Source organism: Atractosteus spatula, chromosome 11 (genome assembly GCF_055471065.1).
Source record: "Atractosteus spatula isolate fAtrSpa1 chromosome 11, fAtrSpa1.hap1, whole genome shotgun sequence".
In the NCBI taxonomy this organism is placed as follows: domain Eukaryota; kingdom Metazoa; phylum Chordata; class Actinopteri; order Semionotiformes; family Lepisosteidae; genus Atractosteus; species Atractosteus spatula.
Genome location: NC_142716.1, coordinates 29,846,601 through 29,869,286, shown reverse-complemented (window position 1 = coordinate 29,869,286; position 22,686 = coordinate 29,846,601). Strand labels below are relative to the sequence as shown.

General features: G+C 39.1%; 1 protein-coding gene across 1 annotated transcript in view; it reads left to right on the top strand.

Annotated features, from left to right (window-relative positions):
* faf1 (Fas (TNFRSF6) associated factor 1) overlaps positions 1 to 22,686 on the top strand; it is a 151,436-nt gene that overhangs the window by 67,786 nt on the left and 60,964 nt on the right. Inside the window, exon 8 of the mRNA XM_088927333.1 lies at positions 4,475 to 4,561. Coding sequence (XP_088783459.1) covers positions 4,475 to 4,561 — 87 coding nt within the window. The remainder of the gene's footprint in view (positions 1 to 4,474; positions 4,562 to 22,686) is intronic.

The window sequence follows — 22,686 nt, the reverse complement described above, 5'->3', positions numbered from 1 at the left end:
AAGGGATGGATCATTTTGATAAATGCTGGCTTTTATCTTTTAGCCTAGTTTTTTTTTTCCACTGAACTCTGATGTGGAATTTTAAAAATTATTTCTGGGATCATGCATCCTCTGTGTGGAACGTTTGTCCCTCCTTTAAGCAGTTCCTTCATTTATTCACAGTCCTTGTCACAGACTTGTAAGCATTATCAACACAGAGTGGTGACATCACAACCACCATTTTGGCATTTTGTGGGTAATTTGTTGTGTTGTTTCAGGACAGTGGGATGATAAATAGGAAACTTGAAATAAAGTAGGAAAGGTTACAGCACCTGTACCATGAAATGTTTGGATGTTTGATGCACTTAAATTATACAAAAAACATTTATCCACTCTTCTGACAATGTAATGGAATTAAGTCAGATTTTCATTTTTTTTCTGAAAATGGAAAATGTCTATGTCGGTAGATTCAATGAAACTGTAAGTTCTGCAGTTGTGGAATCTTGGGAACTTTATGGGAAAACTGATTCCGTAATCCCTCAAAGATCATTGGACTCTGAAGAGGTCATCTTGCAAAACAAAAACATCCACAGATTTCATAGGATGTCCATAATCCTGCGACTTTCTTTTCTGGGAGAAGTCTGAAAACATGAGACCTAAGAGGCTGATCCCTAGATGAGGAAAGAGCAAGGGAATCTTCTTGTGGATTCTAAAACCCCGCTTCCCTGCTTGCATCTTACATCTCAGCAGCTCTTTCTCGGGGCCCAGGCCTTCCAGTTGATGAAACATTTACCAACATGCAGAAAGTGACAGTGAGTGGATGGAGATCTTGAATACAATAGCTAGTTTACTCTGTGGCAAATCTCCCATCGTGGTGCATTCTGCAGGGGTAATGCGGTAGAATGCAGGCCCAGTGGCTCGAGGGATGCCCGCTTTGATCACCCTCGCCCTCCGCATCAGCCTGGCGTTGCGTTTTAAACCAACACGACGTGCAAGTCAGCAAGCACTACTGTTTAAAAGCACGGAATGTTATTAAGTGCAGATACACTGCGCTGAATGAGAGAATAGAATACTGTTCATTTCAGAGTGTGGAGCTGTTGTGTTTGGGCATTAGCTTGGCATTCTTGGAATGCAAATACAGGGTTCCTCTCTCCTCCTCTGTGAGGCTACAATTATTTATTTTATTTAGGATATTATGTTCGACTTGCTGCCTCTTTCAAAAATAGTTTTTTTTTGTTGTTTTTTATTTTGGAATTTTTCATGACCTTCTTGCCATGGAAGTAGAACCAACTCATTTCATTAGCTATCTTGGAATTTGTATTTTTGCACATGGTTGCTCAGTGAGTGAAGACAATTACTAGATGTAAATATACCATTACCAAGTGACGATGATTCATGTACGATTTTATTTAATTTTTAAGTATTTATTTTCCAACCTGGCTTGGCTTTTTAAAACCAAAACCTTTTTTTAAGCTGCTGTGTTAATCAGTCCTTTCAGGGTGGTACCTACGAAGGCACAGAACAAAATGCTGTGGCTGTGCAGGAAATTTAAATCGAAGGTCCGTCTTTTGAAATTGAGAAGAAATCTGTAATGTGATCACACTGGAATTGCTGACAGAGAGTAACTGCATGGTGCTGTGAGGAGGAGGAGGAGGAGGAGGAGCAGGCCGCTCACAAGGATCACAGCTTCTGTTTCGCCGTTTCCATGAAGGATGTGTTGGTGGCTTGTAACCTTCCCAGTCTGTTCACGCAGGTGCGTCTCCGTGTGTCACCTGAAGAGCCAGTACCTCCCGACTCTACTGGCACTGGCCAGTACCTTCAGCTGCACTTGAATCAAACCCCTCTGTTGGAGATGAATGCACTAGAGCAGGGGTCGGCACCTTTTCAGAAGGGACGTGCCAAGAGTTACTTGTTTTTACAGATTTGTGTGCCATTTTAGTTTTTTTAAATGTCAATAATATCCCTGCTTACATTTTGATTAATACATATTTAATAATAAAATATCTAAAATGAATACATTCATATGCATGTCTTACCATTTATTATGAAGTCTGCTGAGAAATCCAGGTCACTGGTATCAAAGCTGTCTGGTTTAATCTGGGGGGAAAAAACATCAGGCTAAAAACGACTGAAATCTGGGAAAAAAAAACCCGGATGGCAGTTCTTGCATGTGCGCTCCAAACTCGGAAACACGGATTGTGCAATGTTCTGAGAATTGTTTAAGGTGTTGGAAATAGCAGAACGTTGAGGTGCCAATTTCCCCTCCAGAAAAAGTGGCACGTTTTGCAAGAAATGCCTTCCTCGTTTCGAAAAGACCCAGAGCAGTTTGATCTCCACCCTGCTAATGGAAGTTAAGTTCATTCATATGTGTGGTGGTGTCAGCTAGAAACATTACTTTTGCGACCCATTTTCATTGTGCAGTAAGTGGTACAACACAGAGCACAAACAGCATGGTCTTTGTTGAGCAAATCCATCTCTTCTGAAATGAGTGAACAGCTAACTTTACTTTCTTAGCAACTGATCATTTTTCCACTATATTTTACTTTACATTTAAGCATAAAAAAACGTTATCAGCAGCATGGATTGTGAGCTTTCCATGTGAATGCTACTGGTTAGCCCTGTTCAAATCGTGCAGTAAGCAAACCAAGTGAATTTCCTTTTATCTATGCCAAAGAACTTTGATTGGGTAGCATGCTGTAGAGAAACACAGAACAGTCCAGTGTAATTTTTTAGTGTTTTTTTAACATCTTTTCTTCATGGCTTGTTAGACGTTTATTACTTGTGCCGCTTTCTATGCGCGTGTCGTTAAAAATCCTTTTGAGGGTCAATGAGGGCATGTGTGTGGTAGCATGCCGACCTCTGCTCTAGAGATTCATTTGTGGTCTGGCACGGTAAGAAAATTATTTTCAAAAACATAGGGTAACGGGACTCCAACTTGCCAAAAAGCTGCAGCGGCTTTTTAGGAGGTCAATTTTTGGAGAGAGTTTTAAAAAGTAGACAAGAATTATTGGGCTTGTTTCTTCTCCATAGAAGGCTCCATAGCCGAAACGTTGCATTTTCTTTCTTCTCTTTTCAGCATGGAATAAACCTATTACTTGTTCCTTTACAGTACATAGCTATACCTAATTTTTAATAGTGTTACAATCTTAATTTTAAATTAATTTATGCCCTATATCATATTGATGAGTCAGCCTTCAGTAAGACTTTCATAGATGTTGTCAACTTTCTAGAGTTTTAGCCGTTTAACTGGGAGTCTTATTTTTTAGTACGTTTTCCATTTCTTTCTATAGCAGGTTCCATTCATTTAAGGGTGCAAGTCCATTGCTGGTCTCTGCTGTTTTATGCAATTGCTTCTCTTTGTGTTAGGCCCCATATATAAAGCTTTCAGTGATCTGTGCATGGTTTATTATTGGCTGTGTAGTGCCTTTCCTTGACTTAACAAAGATTAGTGTTCAAGTGATTGCTAAAGTGTTTCTGCATTTTCTATTAATGGTCATTAATTCACATTAAACATTTCTTTGCATGTGGGCTCAGAAATCTACCTGGATCTGTGGTGATGCCTAGTTATATAACTTGAATAACAAGAAGCATATTGTTACTGATTTGAAGGATGTGCACCCAGTTTTTTTTTTAAAGTAAAATTGCTATAAAACTCAGTTGTCTGTCCATGAACTTAAGCAATGTATTAATCTTATTATGACTAAACATACCGTAAGATTTCAACATTCATGATATTGCAAAATGCCAAATTCACATATAACCAAGTCCACCCACACACTGTTGCATAATGCACTACATTCTAGTATGTATATAATATACAATATAGTGTACTATCATAAATATGGTTAAAAGACATAAGTAACCCTACCTTATATAATAATTAAAGTACTAATGCATTGGCTTTAAATTAAATAGCATTGATCAACTAAAAGAAACCGCATAAATCACAGACTTTGATAGTAATCAGTATTCGTGATGAGCCCCCCTTTAATGAAATGGACAATAAAACTGTCAGTAAGCCTGTGAAATGTCTGCAGCCTGTCATTCCCAACACAGCTGACATAGAACCTGGCGTGTTCCTCACAGTATAGAAACAAGACCGTGTTGAGATGTGGATGCTGTGTAGTGGGTACTTGGGCAGGGGGCAGGTAGAGGCTCACTCACTGTTAGATTGGTCTTGTGATTCTGGTATGTTACACCTCTAGCTTGAAAGTTTCAGTTTATGGCCTTCAGCTTGGTTTCATCCCAATATACTCGTTTCATCCAAGACCCTGTCAGCCGGACCGAATTGCGAATGTGTGTTAAATTTGCAGGTGTCGACACCCTGCTGTAGGTGTTCTGTTTTTTTGTTAACGTTTTTCTTGTCTCTTGTCTCTTTGGACAAGAATTTGTATACGTGAATAAAGTGAGTCATATAAACATGCTGTTGCTGTTTGCCTTCTGCACTTTGTGTGGACCTCTTTGAGGGCTCATGCCTTTCCTTCCCTTTTTCCAGGTAAAAAGAAACATCTACGACTTGACCAACATCCCTGTCCGACACCAGCAATGGGAAGGCTGGCCCGCCACTGCCACAGACGACTCGGTGAGTGGTTTGCCGGAAATCTCCCTCTGAGCTCCTGCAGATTGCATGCAATCAAATATACTGAGCATTAAACATTATTTATGTACAGTATGATGTGGGTTTTAGGTATTGATTAATTAGAAATTAAGGAAGCAGTATTCCTCTATTCAAAAATTGAATACTTTGGTCCCACTGGTACCGTTGCCTTGCAATTTATTCATTTCTTGGCAATAATATATAGTTTTCTTGAATTCTAAGGAGTTTTTCATTCAAAACTACAGTGATCAAGCTGAACGTTTATATGTGAGAGACATTCAAAGCTGATCTACAAGATGAAATGCATACATATTGAGCCCTCCAGGTCAGTACTTTTTGGAAGCATGTTATCTTCTAGAATGCATTTCCCATCACTGGTGATGAAAAGCATCCCATAACATAATGGTGCTACCACCATGCTTGACAGTAGGTAAGTAGACAGTGAACAGTCTTGAGCACATAGTGTATATAGAACTTATGTATTTAAAAAAACTTTCATTTTTACCTATTATATATATATTTAAATTTTCAAGTTTGGTTTGAAAGTGTCAATTTTAAGCTGACAAAGAAATAAAATGTGAAAATCTTGTAGGGGATGGATACTTTTGCAAGATATAGTGACATAATTTAGCTAATATGCAAGGTGGAAAAGGTGTTTAGGACATTTAAATATGAACCCATTTAGACACTCTACAAATCTCTCTCCTTGAACTGCTTTGAACTAACCCTACAGAATAAGTCTGCTCTGTAGTGTGTGTGTATCTTTACTGCTTGAGCAAAACTGTGGAACAATCACCAACTTCCAAGCAGGTAATGACCACATCAATTTATCAGGAATTTGCATGCATAGCTGAGTACAGACAAGTTTTGAGCTGTTTGTCAGCTGGGCTTCAACTCCATCTTGTTGTTGAGTTATATACCTGAAAAGAAGGATGATTTTCAACTATAATCTGATTTCTGTGGAGAGGAGCCACATCCTTAGCTGAGTCAGATGCCCTGTGTGTTGTGTAACCTCTTGGGAGCAAGAGGAAGTTGTTAATTTTAAAACATTTAGGCAGACGTTCTTATGTTGCTTTCATGTGTTATACCTTTTAGTAAAGGCTATTTTATTTCAGAACTGCACCACTGTCACTAACGGGCCAGTTTGTCACTCATAATGGATGCCAAGATCCTTTTCTTCCTTCGACAAAAAAAGAATAATACTCAAATCTAACAGTCCCAGTTGCAGCAGAGCCCATTTTTGGTACGTGACGTTTTTATGCAGGTTTTTGAATCTTCACGTTTTTGAGCCTTGTGTGCAGACAGCTGAGCAGGCATGGTCCTAATGAAAACGCTGCATGTTTTAACATGGGATATCTCTAAGGAGTGTGAGTTTATTTTGATTTAAAGTGAAATAGTCCATAAATCACAGAATTTAAAACCTTTAGCAGAATGTATACTCTCTCTACACTGACGGTAGAAAAGATGGAAATGGAAAAGGAGTTTTATGTTTCGACTTCAGTGTTCTGGTTTTTGGTTTGCTTTGCAAAGGATGTTCCTCCTTGGTCAGTAACTAACTTATGAAGACAAAAACTTAGAGATTAGGCCTGGGGAATTCAGTGGATATCTTCAGCGTAACATATGGACCTTTGTTTCCTCTAGCCATATACTAGTGGCTATAGGAAATATTGAACTGTTCTATTCATATCAATGTATTAAAAAAGCCACCAGTGTTTCTGTTACATCTCCACTGGTATAGCTATATATTGATGTTGCTGGGCTTGTTTTCAGCTGAAGCATTATTCTCTTGCTACATTTCCACTAGTGTGTATTTTCGTGCTATGTTATTCAAAGCACAGTGTGATAAAAGCCTTTCTGGATGTCAGTGTGAAAATTATATGATATAATGGTGTGCATAACTGAAAGCCACAACGCATGTAGCAATAACTGTGGTAACCACTTAATCTGTCTTTTTTGTTTTGCTAATACTGAATGAGTGAAAAGTTTGCATTCTCTTAAATACAGTTTCTGTGTAATGGCAGCACTGAAAAGTTGAGGCAGCTATGAGCAGAGTAGTGTTTAGGATTGAGGAGGAAGTCTGAAGTGCATGGAAATAGCCCTTTCCCTCCAAATTGAAGTACTGCATGTCCATTCCCAGCCTTCTCTTCAGAAGGATATAAGCCAGTAGAACAGAACAGACACAGTCTTTAATCGTGCAGACATCCAACAGATTTGCAGAATGAGATGAATAATTCTACATGGTGTATCTTGGCTTATAAAGATTTTTATTAATGCAGTCCATTAGAGAGCCTCTTTTGAATTGTCATTGTTAATGGTTCTAAGCTGCTTCCACTTGATATTCCAAGAAACTTTTAGAATGGACAGAATCAATATGTTCTTGTCTCTTATAGCTTTGCGACCATCTGCTAAATGTATGCATTGCAGTTCTGCACCTTGATATGGCCGGAAGAGTCCAGTGTTTCAGTTCTTCAAAAAGCTTAGGAATGTATTGGATTTTCTAATTAACTGATTTTGAAAAGATTTGAAACAGTTAATGTTGGTGGTTGATGTGTGTACTGTATGTGAATCAGACAAAAGGCGAAAGCCTGGCCAAGCTGTATCTGTTCTGTGAAAGTTAGCTGCCAGCTGCACTAACATGAAAACTGCTCACCCAGAGTTTGCACTTCTAGAAGGAAGAAGCATTGTAAAGAGCAGAGCTAGTTTCTGCCTCGCAAATGTGGACCAGTGAGAGGGTCATGACATGCTTTGGGACAGTTATACAGTATATCTCTATTTTTGTGATATACTGTATGTTCAAGAATATACAAAATCCCACCAACAGAATCCAATTTGCATCCGTATGTGAAATATGGACAGCCTCCTAACCCATACGTACGCAAGAAAATCTTTCTCTTGACCAGTCCAGAGCAAATGTCATAGTATCAAAAGGCTGTGTTAATTATAATTTTAACAGTCATATATCCCAGTCACTTTACTGTTATAATGAAAAAAATATATTTGTTGTAATTAGTAGGTAGTGATCATTTAAGTACCTTTGAATATCTGTTGTAGTCCACAGAGTAAGGAAGAGAGTCATTGTTATGATTATAAATTGAAGCGTAGAGATCTGTAGGTGCTATGAGCCTAACCTTACTAGTAGCAAAGTGCCTGTGGAGCAGTGCTCATATATAGAAGATAACTTGCGTCAGTCTTGGAAATGAAAATTAGGTTTGAAAGGCATTAAAACAACTGGAATCTCGTTTGTTATGCCAGCTCATATTCTTTTTTTTCTTTACGGCCAGTGTTAGGGATGAGTTTTCCAGACTTGCTGACTTTGCTCATCTTTGCTTCTAAGCTACAGTGCACTGAAGTGCAGTGATACGAGATGGTGCATTGTGATGACCTGTGAGTCAAAGGCAACTGTTTAATGTACTTTCAGTTTGTTGGTTTCTCAATTAGTGGAGTCTGGAGACTAAGACTATTTTCTTACCAAGGTTGAAATGTAGCGGTCTGCCCAGGGAAATCGGGGAGGAGCTTTTCATCTCCAGAACACTCCTGCTCTGGGATTCAGAGTGAGATGTCAAAGAGCCTGCTTTTGTGGACAAAAAAGATCCCATGGCAGTGACGCTGACCCTAGTGCCCTGGCCAGATTCCACCACACTGCAGCGGAGCTCTGGGACAATCTCTCCAGAACCTCACAATTATACTCCTTCTCTCTGTGCCCTGTGGAGCTCTAGGACTGCATTCTCCACATTACTCCTTTATTTGCTTGCAACCTAATTTGATTGATAATTATGCATCCTGGGAAGGGGTGCTTTCATGCGTTAAGTCAATGGGCCTTCTCTGTTGCTCAAGGCTACATTTTTATAAGCTCAACATGTTTCTTAGACCATTTTAAAGACTGTAGTTGAGAGGTTAAGTTAATCTCTTTGGAACAAAGTGTGCAGGCCTTTCTAAACCTGATCTTCGGTTAGAGGTGATTGCAATCTTGATGTCAAGTGCTGTTTGGTTTCTTGACGGTAATTGCTGATATACTGCCTAAACGACTGCTATACAAGGGTACTTGGTTATTCTGCAGGCATGTCTGATCATCATTATCATGCAAAAAGCTCTCATTTTGTAACTCTAAAATAATTGGAATGGTATTGTCCTATAATCCTTACACAAGTACAATTTTGGAAATGACCTCTTTAAAGAAAATCTTGTGCTCTCCATTGCTTGCAGATTAACACAGAACAGACAACAAGGCATCCAAACAGTCCTCACATTAAAAAAACAAAACAAAACTACTGTTTACTGGTTTTTCAATGACATAAATGTATTACTGTGGGCTATAGTTTACAGTGGTTATAGTGATACTGGATATTTTATAGTTATACAGAACATTTTTGACAAGTCTTTCTTTCTACTTGTTGCTTTTTGCTGGAAGAAAACAAAACACAAGCCCTATGGTGTTGAGATAAAAGGTCATGCTTCTTTTGCATACGGTAGGCTTTTTTGGAAGGGAAATGTAGCGAGTAATTTTACACTTTCTATGTAAGTGAATCATTCCATACTGGTTACTAATTGAGAAAAGTTAAATTTACATTCGTGACAGTAAAAAACTGAACTAAGCCAGCAAAATAATCAGCAAAGATTGTGCAGTATTTAGTACAGAAATTCTTGTTTATTGGGCTTTCTCTTAACTTTATTATTTATTGGAAGAATTCTGTGACATGACATGAGCATCAAAAGATACTTAACACTTTTTTGTGTGTGTCTTTTTAGGTAATTAAAGTATCTGTATTTTTCATACTGATGAAAAACAGTTATTAAAACAATTGTAATGATTAAAAACAGTTGTTTGGACACAGATAGCAACGCAATTTAACCTGCTGCATGTCAAACCTAGTGGAGATAAAGAGTAAACCAGGAAGAAATCATGTCTCGGTTATCAAGAGGACCCCACCTTTGTGCCATAGAAAAGTTGAAGGCTAGATTTTCTGCCCTTACACGGGCTCATCCCAATGTGACAACATTCCAGCAAGAACATGCATCTCCTCAGTCTGCTCTTCTAACAACAGCTTTCTTGCAGCATGAGAATGTGACATTTATGCCGCAGATAACTTGAGCCCCAGAGAACATTTTTGGATGAGCTGAAGCAATGTGACATCTATGAACTACTGAAAAGACACAGGCTTGTCCAGGATTCACGAGAGTAGTGGGACGGAAATACAAAACTCAACTTCTGCAAACTGGTTCAAAACATGCGCAACATTTTATTGCTTCCAGTGAGAACTGTACAGTACATATTGCTAGTCATTGTTGCCTCCCGGTGATCAGTCTTGTTAATGACAAATACTCCTCCGCATAGTCAGTTTACTGATCCAATAGTTTCAATAACTTTTCCGTGCACACGATCTTGAAAACTTTGTAAATTTGTGGCATTTATAACTAGTATGTTTCTTAAGACTCAGTGTGGTCTTCCTGCTACAAATTATGCCTCCATACTGCTAAGTCATTGGTGTATAACCAAAACAGATTTTTCTGTACTGAATTATGCAAGATTCTGTAGCTAGTATGCAATATGAATGATTACAAAAGAATCAGAACAAAAAGTCATAAATAAAGAATAGAGCGAGAAAAAGGCTGCTGGAAAAATTAAGATCACATGGATAAAAGAAAATCCAACTTAGACATTTTCAACCTTCTGCCCCCCAACTTAAAAAAAACAAACACAACTATATCCACCAATGAGTAACTCAATGAGGTTTGGAACCCAGGGCTTGCTTGTTATACTTCCTAGTCTGGGGCAGGCTTGTTGTACTGCTCAAGTTCATCCCCATTTTATTTTCAGTGTTCAGAGCACAAGCAGCTGGGTTTGTTCTCTGCTCCTGGTACAGTTCTTGGTAAAAGCTAAAGGGCCCTTGCGTGTTTCTCTGCCTGCTCAGTCCCTGTCAGCGTTTTGCCAACTGGGAGCAACACAGAATCCTGGATCTCCAGGATGTAGGGCATGTCCTGCTCTCTGAATTGGGGACTTTTACAGGATGAACCATGTATGGGCTGGTGCATTTAATTTTTGCGTCCCAACTCAATGGCTTCATTTGCCTGCCCAGTTCCAAAGGGTGTGTTGTGTGTGCCTAACCTTCACTTCTTTGTAAAGTTCAGCACACCCACTATCCTCTTGAGGCAATATTAAAATAAGATTGTCACCCTGCAATAACAGCCTACATGTCAGCCTGCCTTTTATTGAAATCTCTTTTCCCTGCATTACAATGAAAGCCCCAGCATGCCAGCAGAGCTGTTTCAGTGCATATCTCATTAACCTTGCCTCATCTCCTGGGACTTGTACCAATAAACATAGCGGGCAGGGCTTAAAATGACATTTTCTGGGAGTCCAAATCAATGATTATTCTGCCCAGACTTCATTATACTGACTTCTGCAGCAAAGCAGGCTTTCCGTTCCATTCAACACTCAAAACTGGAAAGGCCTCCTCACATTTAATTAGCGCTCATTTAGAAAGAGTGGAGGTAATCTTGGCAGGTAAGTTTGTTACCATCTTGCTTTGGATTTTGTTTTCAAAAGGAACAAAAAACTTTGAAAACAAAAGGAAGCAACAAAAAACTTTTTCTTTTAGGAAACAAAGAAAAACAAAAAAATGCACAAGTTATTTAAAAAATCCAGTAATGTGGTTATTTATGCGCTAGATGTAAGTTAGTACAATATCTCCATTACCTATAAAGAAGACTACAGTTGCAAGACAGGCTTAACAGAGACCACAGTGCTTTCACTTACTTGGTTTTCCTGTTGCTTGTGGAGACTGATGGGTTAACAAATATTTTACTACTTTGCTTACAGTCAACATGAGAGGAAACAGTGTCAGACCCCTTCGCAATATTGCATGCCTTACTGTTGGTGCTGTGAGCTTTGAATTGTGGAATTAAAGCAATCATCTGACAGGATAGTAGGATAAATGACCAAGGCTTTATTTATTTTTTTATTGTAAACTTTCTTGCAAGTAAATCTAACTGAAATAAAACACCTGCTTTTTCAAGTTACATAAAGTGTAACCAATATGAGGTAAAATGTTAGTGTCTGCCCTTATCTAAACTGAATGGATTAGATTAGGGGAAATTAAAAAAAATATCCAGCACTTCATTAGGATCTTATGTTCGTCACTAATTCAAAATTAATTTAAATTTTCTCTAGGTCCTGAAATAAACGTTAGACTTGATTTAATTACACTCATATAGGTTTTGATTTAAAATCTAAAAAATACCATAGTAGTGAATTCATTGCCTTATTGTTTTAATGGCAAAATAATAAAATCTGGAAGATGGCTCGACTGTTCAAGAGAGTGTTGTCAACTTTGTTTTGACATTCAACCCACATTTCTGAACATCTCCCACTTCATTCTTGAATAACCCAAGTCTTGGAAACAGCAGTTTCTTTAGGTCCTGCAGGCAGGTTCCCTAAACCCCCCCAGTGAGCCCTTTTTCCAGTAGTTTATTTTTGTGAAGTGATGCTGGGAGGTGTGTGAAAGCGTGGCAGCCTGGGGGGACGAGAGCTTGCTGTGACCTCAGCCCCCGAGGAGCGCCGCTGATGCAGCCACACTGAGGCGCCCCTCGTGCCCGACAGGATCCTGTCACTGGGTTCCTGCAGCCTGGGGGAGCTCTGTGAGAATCTGCACTTCAGCTGCAGCTCCCCCTCCAGTTGCAAACACCATTTAGCACCACTTTGCTCTTTTTGATGACCTTGTTCTGGAATAGGTTGTATTACATGGTAACATCGCACACTGCAGGGATTATTAGTTGTACAGGGTGCAAACCGACAGTTCCTGAAGCCAGCCTTCTGTTTATGTGTCCTGTTTTGAAAACTGAAACTCTGATGCTCTGCACCATTGGGAAGACAGGCCATGGATGGGAGAGACTGGTTTGAGTGTACCAAGGGTTCTTGGGATTGTTTTTTTTTTTATTTTGCAATGAAGAGAAAGAGAAAAAAGAAGAGTTTGTCAGGAATTTGTCTGTTCTAGCTCTCCGAGTGGAATAGAAGACTGAAGAGTTCTTCCACATGAAAAGAGGAACTGAAGATTGTGTGGGACTAACACCTCTGTGAAGGACTGTTTTTTGGAACTGTGTGGGCTTCTCTGAAATGGGACCACTGGCACATATTAGGAGTCCAGCGTGGTTCCACAAGCCAACAGTGACAAATCACTAAACACTCACTCCACTCAAGTGGGTGATAAGATGGCTTAAGGCTACATCCTGGTAGGACTAGAGACATGTAGTGTACGAAGTCCCCCAGTTTAAACTGGGATCCCCATAAAGGTACAGGCATAGGTCAGTAATCGTGAAAGGGATTAGAGAAGAGAGCCTTAGTCCTGCACAGAGCATCTGAAGAGCTTACAGTGCCATCAAAGTGGGATGTCTGGTACTTTGACAATGTGATCCAACTCCAGTGGTGTGGAAAACCTAGTGATTTTGGGCCAGAATGTTCTGTTTTTTTAAGTATGAAGCCACAGTATAGAAGACTAAATGCATTATGTAGATTATTTTATATAGTACAGTTAATGAGGGACACTAAATGAAGCCAACCTATCATATGTTTGGGTGTGTGAAAAGAAGTCTGGAATTTAATTCCAGGAAGGTTATGCTTAAAATTGACAACACTTTAGATCTTTGTTATATTTTTACAATGTTATTCTCAGTTTTGGTCACCTTACCAAGGATATTGAAGATATTATAGCCTTAGAGTTCAAAAAAGAGAAAGACAGGTTAAAGGAACTAAATTTCTTCATTCTCACACAAAGGGAATAGGAAGAGAGCTCTTTATTCAAGTATATGAAATCCTAAGGAGTATGATCAGTGAGTGTTTTACACACAGTAGTGAAATAAGGTTGGGATTGATGAGAGTGTGGGGAAATTAAAAGGGAACCAGACAGAGGTTAGGATGTTAGGACAGAGAATAGGACTTTTTCTTTAGACAGAGTCATGAGTATCGGGGACAGATTTCCCAACCAGATGGTTGAAATTCAACGGCTGGTCTTATTGAAGAAACAGCCAGGTGATATCTTAGCTTCTCTTCACTCGTAAGATAACAGTATGGACCAAGTGCCCTCTGGTTTGCAACATTTCTCATAATGGCATTTAGAATTCATTAATATATCCAATTCAAAATCTGCTTTTCGAATAAATAAAAACTCAACTACCGCAGCCTTGTTACAGATTTAGAAAAAATCAGGTTGTTGGAATGCCATCTCATTTGCTGCAGAATTTTAATCTACTAGTGGAGCTGCTTAATGAAATGTCCGTTTTCCCACTTGCAATAAGCTGAATTCCAACATTTTGAGAGCTATCTTAAGTTCCCATTAGAACCCAGGAAGTAGTTCTCAAAACGTTTGTCCGAAGCAGAAGACAGATGTCGAAGCGCATGTTACCAGACTGTTTCTGTCCACGCTGCCTAGAATAACAGCTGAAGCATTTGGAAGGATTAATCTGCTCGTGGCTGTGTTTTTCTCTTTCCCTTCCGTCAAAACTAATAACGGCGACGACGGAGGGGATAAAACAAAAAGGACAGTTTGATGGCAACAGTTTGCTGGCAGGAGCTTAGTTGTCAAGGCAGTCCCTCTGACAGCTTGCCTCATTTTGAGGTGGCAGGCAGTGCGAAAGCATTTTCAGCCCTCTTTAGAGGGAATTGTTGACAGTTGTGATCAGTGATGATTGAGCCACATTACTGTTTATTACTTTTTTAAAGTGCACATCTGAATGCGTCGCCAGCTCTTGGCTGGCGGGAGAAGCTCTGGGCCCGTCTTTTGAGTGGCAGTTGCATATCAGTCCCCATGGGGGATTGACAGACATGGAACATCGTTATTAGACGCCTTTCCCATAATTGCTGACATTTATCCAGTGTTTCAGCGTATTTGCTAATGTATTAATGCAGTCAATCTTTGAGGGGCTGCACATGCCTCCTTAGCCTCGGCTTTTATAGATTCTCAAATTCGTGGGCCCACGGAAGCTTACTCTCCCATTGGTTGCCGTAGCGACAGGGCTCAGAGATAAGCCCAGACAGAGCCCTTTTGTGATTGCTTTTTTCAGGTGACATTAAGTGGGGAGCTGCTAGAGAAGTGTCCTTTTTAGATGTGCTGCCTGTGGCTAAAAACGAGCCTCTTTAACTGGCTAGGGAAGTACGAGATGGAACACTTGCCCAAAGTTTTGGGTTTTTCTATTGGCCTGCAGCCTTGTGTGCTTTGGGATTGTCATGAAAAGTGTTACATGTTTATTTCCCTCCTTTTTAAAGTGCTCTTGGAGAGATGTTTAAAACTGGTACACTGTAAGAGCTAATAGTGTAAGAATGGGGAGTTTTCCTTGGCTGTTTACACGGACAGCTGTTGTTTTTAAGAGTCTACAAAAGGAAGGCATTATTCATAGACAAATCATTACTGCATTTTAATAATTGTCAGAATGGTTATTGCGGTTGGGTCTGCTTATTGTAATTGTAAGTAATTGTTGCAAGTACCAAATTTATTTAGTAAATTGTGTGCCACTCTGTCCCACATACAATATCTATAGGTATATTGAATTAGTATATCTGACAGTTGAAAGAACTGCAATCATGGAGTAGTTTACAGGACAGGGTTTTATAAGACTTTGCTGGAGAAATCCTAGTAGAGTTTGCAGTGTATGTTTGTTAATTAAAAAAAAGTTACAAACGAGGGAGGCCAGTCTTCACACTTGGTTTCTGGTAGTTGACTCACCCGAAAACAGTGCAGTTCTCTGTGACTAAGCATCTGTGCTTGTGGCTGGAAGGTTGCCGGTTCGTATCCCGCAACTGGCAGAGGAATCCTACTCCGTTGGGCCCCCGAGCAAGGCCCTTAACCCCGACTGCTCCAGGGTCGCCGTATAAATGACTGACCATACGCTCTGACCCCAAGCATCTCTCCCTGTCTGTGTGTCTCATGGAGAGCACGCTGGGGTGTGTGAAAAGACAAATTCCTAATAAGAAATTGTATATGGACAATGAAGTGATCTATTTAAAATCTCATCTAGTCAAGCTGTCAACAGTATTGCTGAGTTGTTTCTTCCAACCCTTTGTGTAAAAAAAATGGCGCCTGCTATAGGTTTTGTTCTAGCATCCATAGATTCCACTTGTGACCTCAGCTTGAAGTTTCACAGTTTCTGAAGAAGTCTGATCACTTAACCTTCACAATGTGTTTTTTGGATTGTGAGTTGAAACTGGGTTCCCTCATCGTTCTCTCTTGTCAAGACAAATGCAGGACATTCCTTTAAGCCCAAGAATGGATTTGGTTGCACTTCACTGTTTTTAAGTCCATATTGGCTGTTTCCTGTGTTTCTCATGCTATACTAATGCTCCTCAAATTTAGCTCCAATCATCATTTCACTCACTTTTGTAACCTGCAATCAACAAGTATTATCTGTGTCCTGATTTAATGTTGGAAGAGTTTTGTTAATGATCTCTGAATTACATGTCCAGTTTCCTCAAGTACAATTGTAGAATATGGTCAGGCTCCAGAAATGTATCTTGCATGCTTCTGATACTTGTAAAAGACAAACTTCATTTTTAACTCTTCTGTTCCAGTATTACTCTGCGTTTCCTCAGCCTGAGCTGCAAATGGACTAATGAACACCATAGTTTACTTTATTTCTGACTTTGTAGAAATTTTAAGGGAGCGTAACAGAAGAGTACAAAGGTCCTGAATTTCAATAACTTTATAATAGACTTATTAATAAAATAAAACCTTATTTCAATGAACATATCATTTTTTTCCCAACGCTTACATATTCTCTTAAAAGTCCTCCTGTGGAGACCAGCTGATAATGAACATTGTCTGATGTTGTTTTTCCTTTTTGTTGACCTGCTCTTGCATTTGCATTTGCATATAGTTTAGAACTGTAAGCCATTTATACAACAATAAATAATATGTCTTTGTCTTGTAGCAAATACAAAACAGTTTGCATCTTTAAAGGGGTCCAATATCTGTGTTGTGTGTTATCTGTGAAACGTACTATAGTTAACAGCCCTGTTAAAATGTGCAGATGCTTTCTTAAAGTCTTGAGACTTTCTTTAGGGTGATGGAAATGTCAATATTATTCATCCCTTATTTGTTGCATTTTTTTAAGTAGACTATAATCAAGTCATTTGATCTTGTTGAGAGCTTTCAAGTGAAGTTACACCTACCTATACTGCTGCTTACTTCCAGTTCCAGTTGAATATCCACAAAGTCAGGTGATTAGATTAACCCAACAATAAAATCATAACGGACAATTTCAGGGAATACCAGCTCATTTTAAAACGTGACTCTTATGTCATCACTTTAGGAACCATTGGTTTATAAATCCAATGAATTTTAAAACGTGACTCTTATGTCATCACTTTAGGAACCATTGGTTCATAAATCGAATGAATTATTGGATTAGCAGATGCAGAGGTAGAGCAGGCGCCTATAATTGTGTGTTGGTTATCTTGTTTAGAATGGATTATAATTATTTTAGAAGGAATTAGGGGGTTTTCGTCTGATTGTTTGAAATGTAAAATGTTTTACATTACACTTATATTTAGTCATTTTAACGATGAACAGCCTTGGCTAGAAAGTTTAATTGCAAGGTATTATTAATTCTGGCTAGATATTTGACACTTCACAAACCCCCTGAAAACTGGATGTCGTTACGGAACCCTTTGTATAGCTTGGGAGGATATGTATGTTGCTTAATATTTCAGGCCAGGGGATATGTTAAATATGTCACTGTATTTAAATACAGTTGTGTTTTATTATAATATTTGGTTTTCAATTGCTGTATTTCCCACTTTTTCCATTTTTAGTAGGGTTTTAAATGTGTAGAGTAACATGATTTTTCCGGCAACATATTTTCTGTTGTACAGCTTCTTTATTGTAAAGAGAGCTCACCAAATATACAGCTTGCTGGAAAAGTATCTGTTAAGGGTTGCATAAAGGTATTATTGAATCTCAGAACTGTGACGGAGAATTGAACAGTGGTATATCTGTGGACAGTGTTTATAATCTTATGAATGCTACTGTAACATGAAAATGAGATGATGCAATAGTATTGGAAGTAACATTATAAAAAGTGAAAAAAATAAAACACTCGAAGGTTAGATGTAGGAATTAAAGAGAATAGCTTGCCACCATGTTTGCAATTACACGGGAATACAGTCTTCGGTGCTGAATGTTAAGTTGATACGTGAATGGCCTGTGAGCCTAATCAGGAGTGACATATCTTTAAACACACAGAGCAACCTGAATAGGCTTAACAGGTGTTTTGGGTGGGACTAATTTTTTTGTGCCTGTGCTGTTGCGCCCCCAGCCAAGAGGCACAGAACCAAGGTGATGGGATGGGTGCCTTCAATACAGCTGTCAGCAGTAATTATCTCACGCTCACAGCCAGACACCCAATCCAAACACTGCCACTTCCAAAATAAAAGAGAGAAAGCTCTTTTCTGCATCACCGCAGCCTTTTTCCTGAATGCAAGTGTTAATTAAAAGAATCCAGAAAAAGAGGTGCTGTCTTTTGTGAGTGGCAGAGCGGATAGGTCACCGAGGTTAACCTCCTCTGCTGCTGAGCCAATCTGACGAAAGCGCTGGGAAGCCCCACTTGTCTTTAGGAGGCCTGGAGAAGCGAAGGTCAGGCTTTGATCTGAGCTGAACTTTTTTCAGAGCCTAATCTGTCCTCTCCTTGAGAAGGGAAGTGATAAACTGATATACACTTATTAGGGGCTTTCAAGAAAGAGTTTATAGGCAGGGGTGCACATACTTCAGCATGTCGATTCTCACATTAAATACCTGCAGATCCTTTCTGGAGCATGTCACTTTCAGGAGACATGGCTTGACCTGATGGCAACAGTGCAGATGGTCATTGATTAAGCATTCAGGACTGCTGTGAAGTTGTGATAAAAGTAGATTTTAAGTCTTTTTAATGGGCTTTATTGGGATTTTGGAACTTTTCTTTTGTCTCGTCATATCTTACGTGCTGTGCTTTTAAAACCTCCCACTTGTAAAGTGACAGGTAGGTAAAACCTCTTAATTCCAAAATCATGTGTATAACGTTATAGCTGCTCTTCACTTTTGTGCACTTTGTTACGAAATGCATAAAAAACAGTGATGTCTGTGTAATTTGGATAGCTTTTTTCCATTCTATTCTTTGGATTTTCTGTACGTCTGTAACAATATTTGGAACAATTTATTGTTAGTAAAAGTTTCAATGCAAAAATGTTTTTTTTAAAAAAACCTACTCCCAGTTGGTTTAATCTCTCAGGACCAATGGTGCTCTTTATTGGACATATAAATAAGACATCTACTATTATTATCTTTGTTTCTCTCCTCCACTTTTATACAGAACGGTTTCTGTTTTAGCTAGCTTCTCTGCTCCACAGGCCCTGACCAGGAGAGTCTTTTTATCCCTGGTAGATCAGGAAGGCCAGTCCAGGCATGCTGAAAACCTGCCGTGCCACCACTCTCTCAGCAGGGAGCCCAGGCGACTGCATCTGCTTCCTTCCAAAGGACAATTAACAGGGCTCGGGATGGAAGTGTAAAATACACAGCACTAATCAGAGCCCATCCACACAGGTCAGGGTGGAGGCCAGTCAGGTCACTCTCATGTGGCAGGTGCCTTTCCCGAGTTTGAACAGCAGGCAGCACAAGTACTTCTCCAGATGGGCATAAAGGTCTTGCAGACAAACCCTGGATGCTCAGTGTGCCATAGATTCCTGAGAAAACTGAAGCAAAACTGATCTTCAAAATCAGCTGGTTTTACATTTATCTACTGAATGTGATCCTTTTCATGCAATATGATAAAACAGTAAAATATGAATGTAGGAAATAACAGGAGTAAGTTATATTATGATATTAGTAAGTGCTGTAGTTAGGGTGTGAACTTTCCTGTATAGGATTGTGCTCTTACAAAAGTTAGAACTGATTAAATTAAATTTGCAGTGTTGAGGGTGCTTTATGGTGCTTTATGATTTGTGTTGGAAGTGGTTGGTGTTGATAATAGACATTATCTCTGACTTCTATTTTGTTGTGCAAATTTGTGAGAGCATGCAAGAGCTCTCCTTAATTGTGCTTTTTTCCATACATGACATTCTCCAAAAATTGTTTTAAGAAAACAATTTATTGCTGAAACACAGCTTTAAGTTTTAAGATATCAAAATGTACTATAGCTACTTGTTACTAGTAAAATCTTTTCATTTCTTCAGAAACTTTTTCCTAAAGTTTTAATTAAAAACCTTAATTCTTAAATTCCCAAACTTTCATTACATTAATTTAAATGTACATATAAATCATTATTAAATTGAAAAAATCCATCGTTTACAATGTTGTCCATGATTCTGAGTGATTTGAAGTTCTGATATGAACTGATTTCGTATAGTTGCACAAATTGAACTGTGGCATATATTAGTCATTTGGATAATTAGTGTCATTGAATGCGTTTAAAGGCCTGGATTATAGTTATCCTTACCCTGCTCATTCCTCTCCCTTGATTGGCTTCAGGTAAGGTTGTAATGAGGGTGTGTAGGATTGAACTCCATGTACTTTGGTTCTGACATTTTCCAGTGGAATTGAAATCTAGGAATTGTTATGGCAGGTTCCTTGATTGTTGGCCAGCGTACAGTATATAAATGCTGGATGAAAAACAGAAACATTGTCCATAAACTAGAGTTTATGGCATGTCATACAACTGAGTGGGGAAAAAATAGGTTTTCTTCATTGTTTTGCTTCTGTGTTTGATTTGATAAGGAGTGAGATAGAAAGTGATTTAACACTGCAAGTGTTCTTCCTCAGTACAATTCAGCTGAATGCCAATGTAATTGGGAAATACTTGGTGTTTAGGATGGGTTTTAATCAGATTTGAAACACTAATAAATACTATCTTGTCATCAGAAAGAGTCTTGAGGGATGTATTCTTTGTTCTGGGAATGCCACGGCTGTAATGAAATAGAAACATTGGCTGTTCTTTCTCTTTCCTTACCTTACAACTTCAGTCTGGCCTGTATCTCTGTGGTGATCTACAATGGAGCTGCAGTGCCCAGAGACAGGTCATTGTTCTTTCTCACTCTGCAGGGAGGCAGTGCTGCAATTAGTGTCTCCTCAGGCTTGGCAACCGTTGGAGCGGGATAGAGAGAAAAGAAACTCTGATTCTTTCTGGCTTCTGTTCCAGTCCCAACAATAGCCATCACACTGCATCCAAACTTTCGGAAACTGAATCTATCTTTATTTTCGTGTTCATCAGTCTGCTATGAAGATGGAGGCTGCAATCGATGCTAGTGTTCCTCTGTTGTCTGTCAAGCCTGATGGTGTCGGGCAACCATTTCGCTGTGATGTGAAAACCAGCAAGATCGACAATGAAAAGCTGACATTACGTTCATTCAAAACCTCTTGCCCTTTGTGTTGCAACATTATCCCCTGTTAGGACATCTGTGGTTGATGTGTTAGGTGTTCTGTTGTCCTCCGAATTAGCTGGCTCTGAAGAGTGTGATGAACTGTTGAGCAGAAATAATACGTTTAATTTTTTTCATGCAAAGGGAACAAGGGAGTTTACGGATTTTGTAGTAAAAACTCTGTAGTTTTTAAGCTGTTTCATGTCTTGTTTTTTTCAGCATAAATTACATACATCATTCAAAATATTTTGATTTTACGGATTCTGAATTATGCACAAAATCGTGAACATTGTGAAAGCACTGTATAGTTGCCATGTTGCTATGTGCGAGAACAAGAGTTCACACGAATTGCAATGTGAATCGGCCCTTCATACTCACTAGTCACTGTAAGGACTAATGTAATGTGATGTACAGATGCGCAGCAGACATATCACTTCAGAAATGTTCCAACATAATCTGCATGCAGAGTGAACAAGTAAGTTGTATTTGTCAGCCAAAACCATCTCGAACTTGAGAGCAGTATTGCCATTGGATTAAAAGAGATGAATTCACAAGCCTGTTTGTTTCTAATGTCATAGCGCTGCTTCAACTCACCAGAAGTTTTGTTGCCTCGTTGTGAATTGCAGAATATAGTGCTGCGCGTACCTGGATATTTAGTCTATTGTGTGATGCATCACAATTGGAGGTTTTACACGTTACTGTACATATTACTTTCATTGTGGTTTGAAATGCACTCATCAATTCTGATTTTTTTCTAACCTCGAAATATAAAAATAGCATTGCAGTTCTCTTAACTTCACAGTAAGAAGGACAGCCACCCTCTGTGGTCACGCAGGCAGAAATGATCCATTGACAAGAAACATCATAGGCTGGAGCTATGCTAATAAATGCTCACCTGAAGAAGGCTCCATAGCTGAAACTTTGTGTCTCTTTTCAGCATCGAATAAACCTTAACTTGTTCCTTTGCAGCCTACGCATCCTGATGCAGCTACCTACTTGAACTAGACTAATAAATGTCCTTTTCAAAAAAATTTTTAATCATAATACTTTTAGCCATTTTATGCACTTATACAGTATGTGTTTAGTTACTTTTTTGGTGCAGTAGTTAGTATGGATAACGTAGGAGAGTGTATTATTTTAAATGCTTTTATATTTGCATTTATTGTATTATATAAGGTCTCCCAAGGTTCTTTTTCTTGCATAGTGATTCCTATGCAACCTTATATAAGTGGAATATATTCAAAGTGCTGCAAGGTGCTCTTTGACAAGCTGTCACCCCTCTCCCCCACATTGGGTGAGCTCTGTGTGCAGCCAGTGCAGTACAGTGTGTGGATGGGGCTGTCTCAGTGAGCTTGAGTGTTAGTGTAGAGACAGGGACTGGGCAAGAGTCTGGAATTCAGCATCCGAAAGGCAAGAGTCTGGAAGTTCTCCCTTCCAACCACTGGGGAAAAACACATACCTTACTATAGACAGAACTATTAGTTTAATCTTAACCCTAGGGGTATATGCAGAAAATAGCATTTTCCACGTATATTTCCCACACAAGCATGGGGCGAACATAAAAGCTCTACACAGGTAGTACTCCAGGAATTTAACCCAGGGACCCAGCAGTGCTAACCACTGCAGTACTGTTCCACCCTCGTTATGCTTTCACAAAGTTTGATTTTATAACCCATACAATCATTGGCTATCCCTCCTGCTTGATTATGATTCTTTATCATGAATGCAAAGATGACTGAAA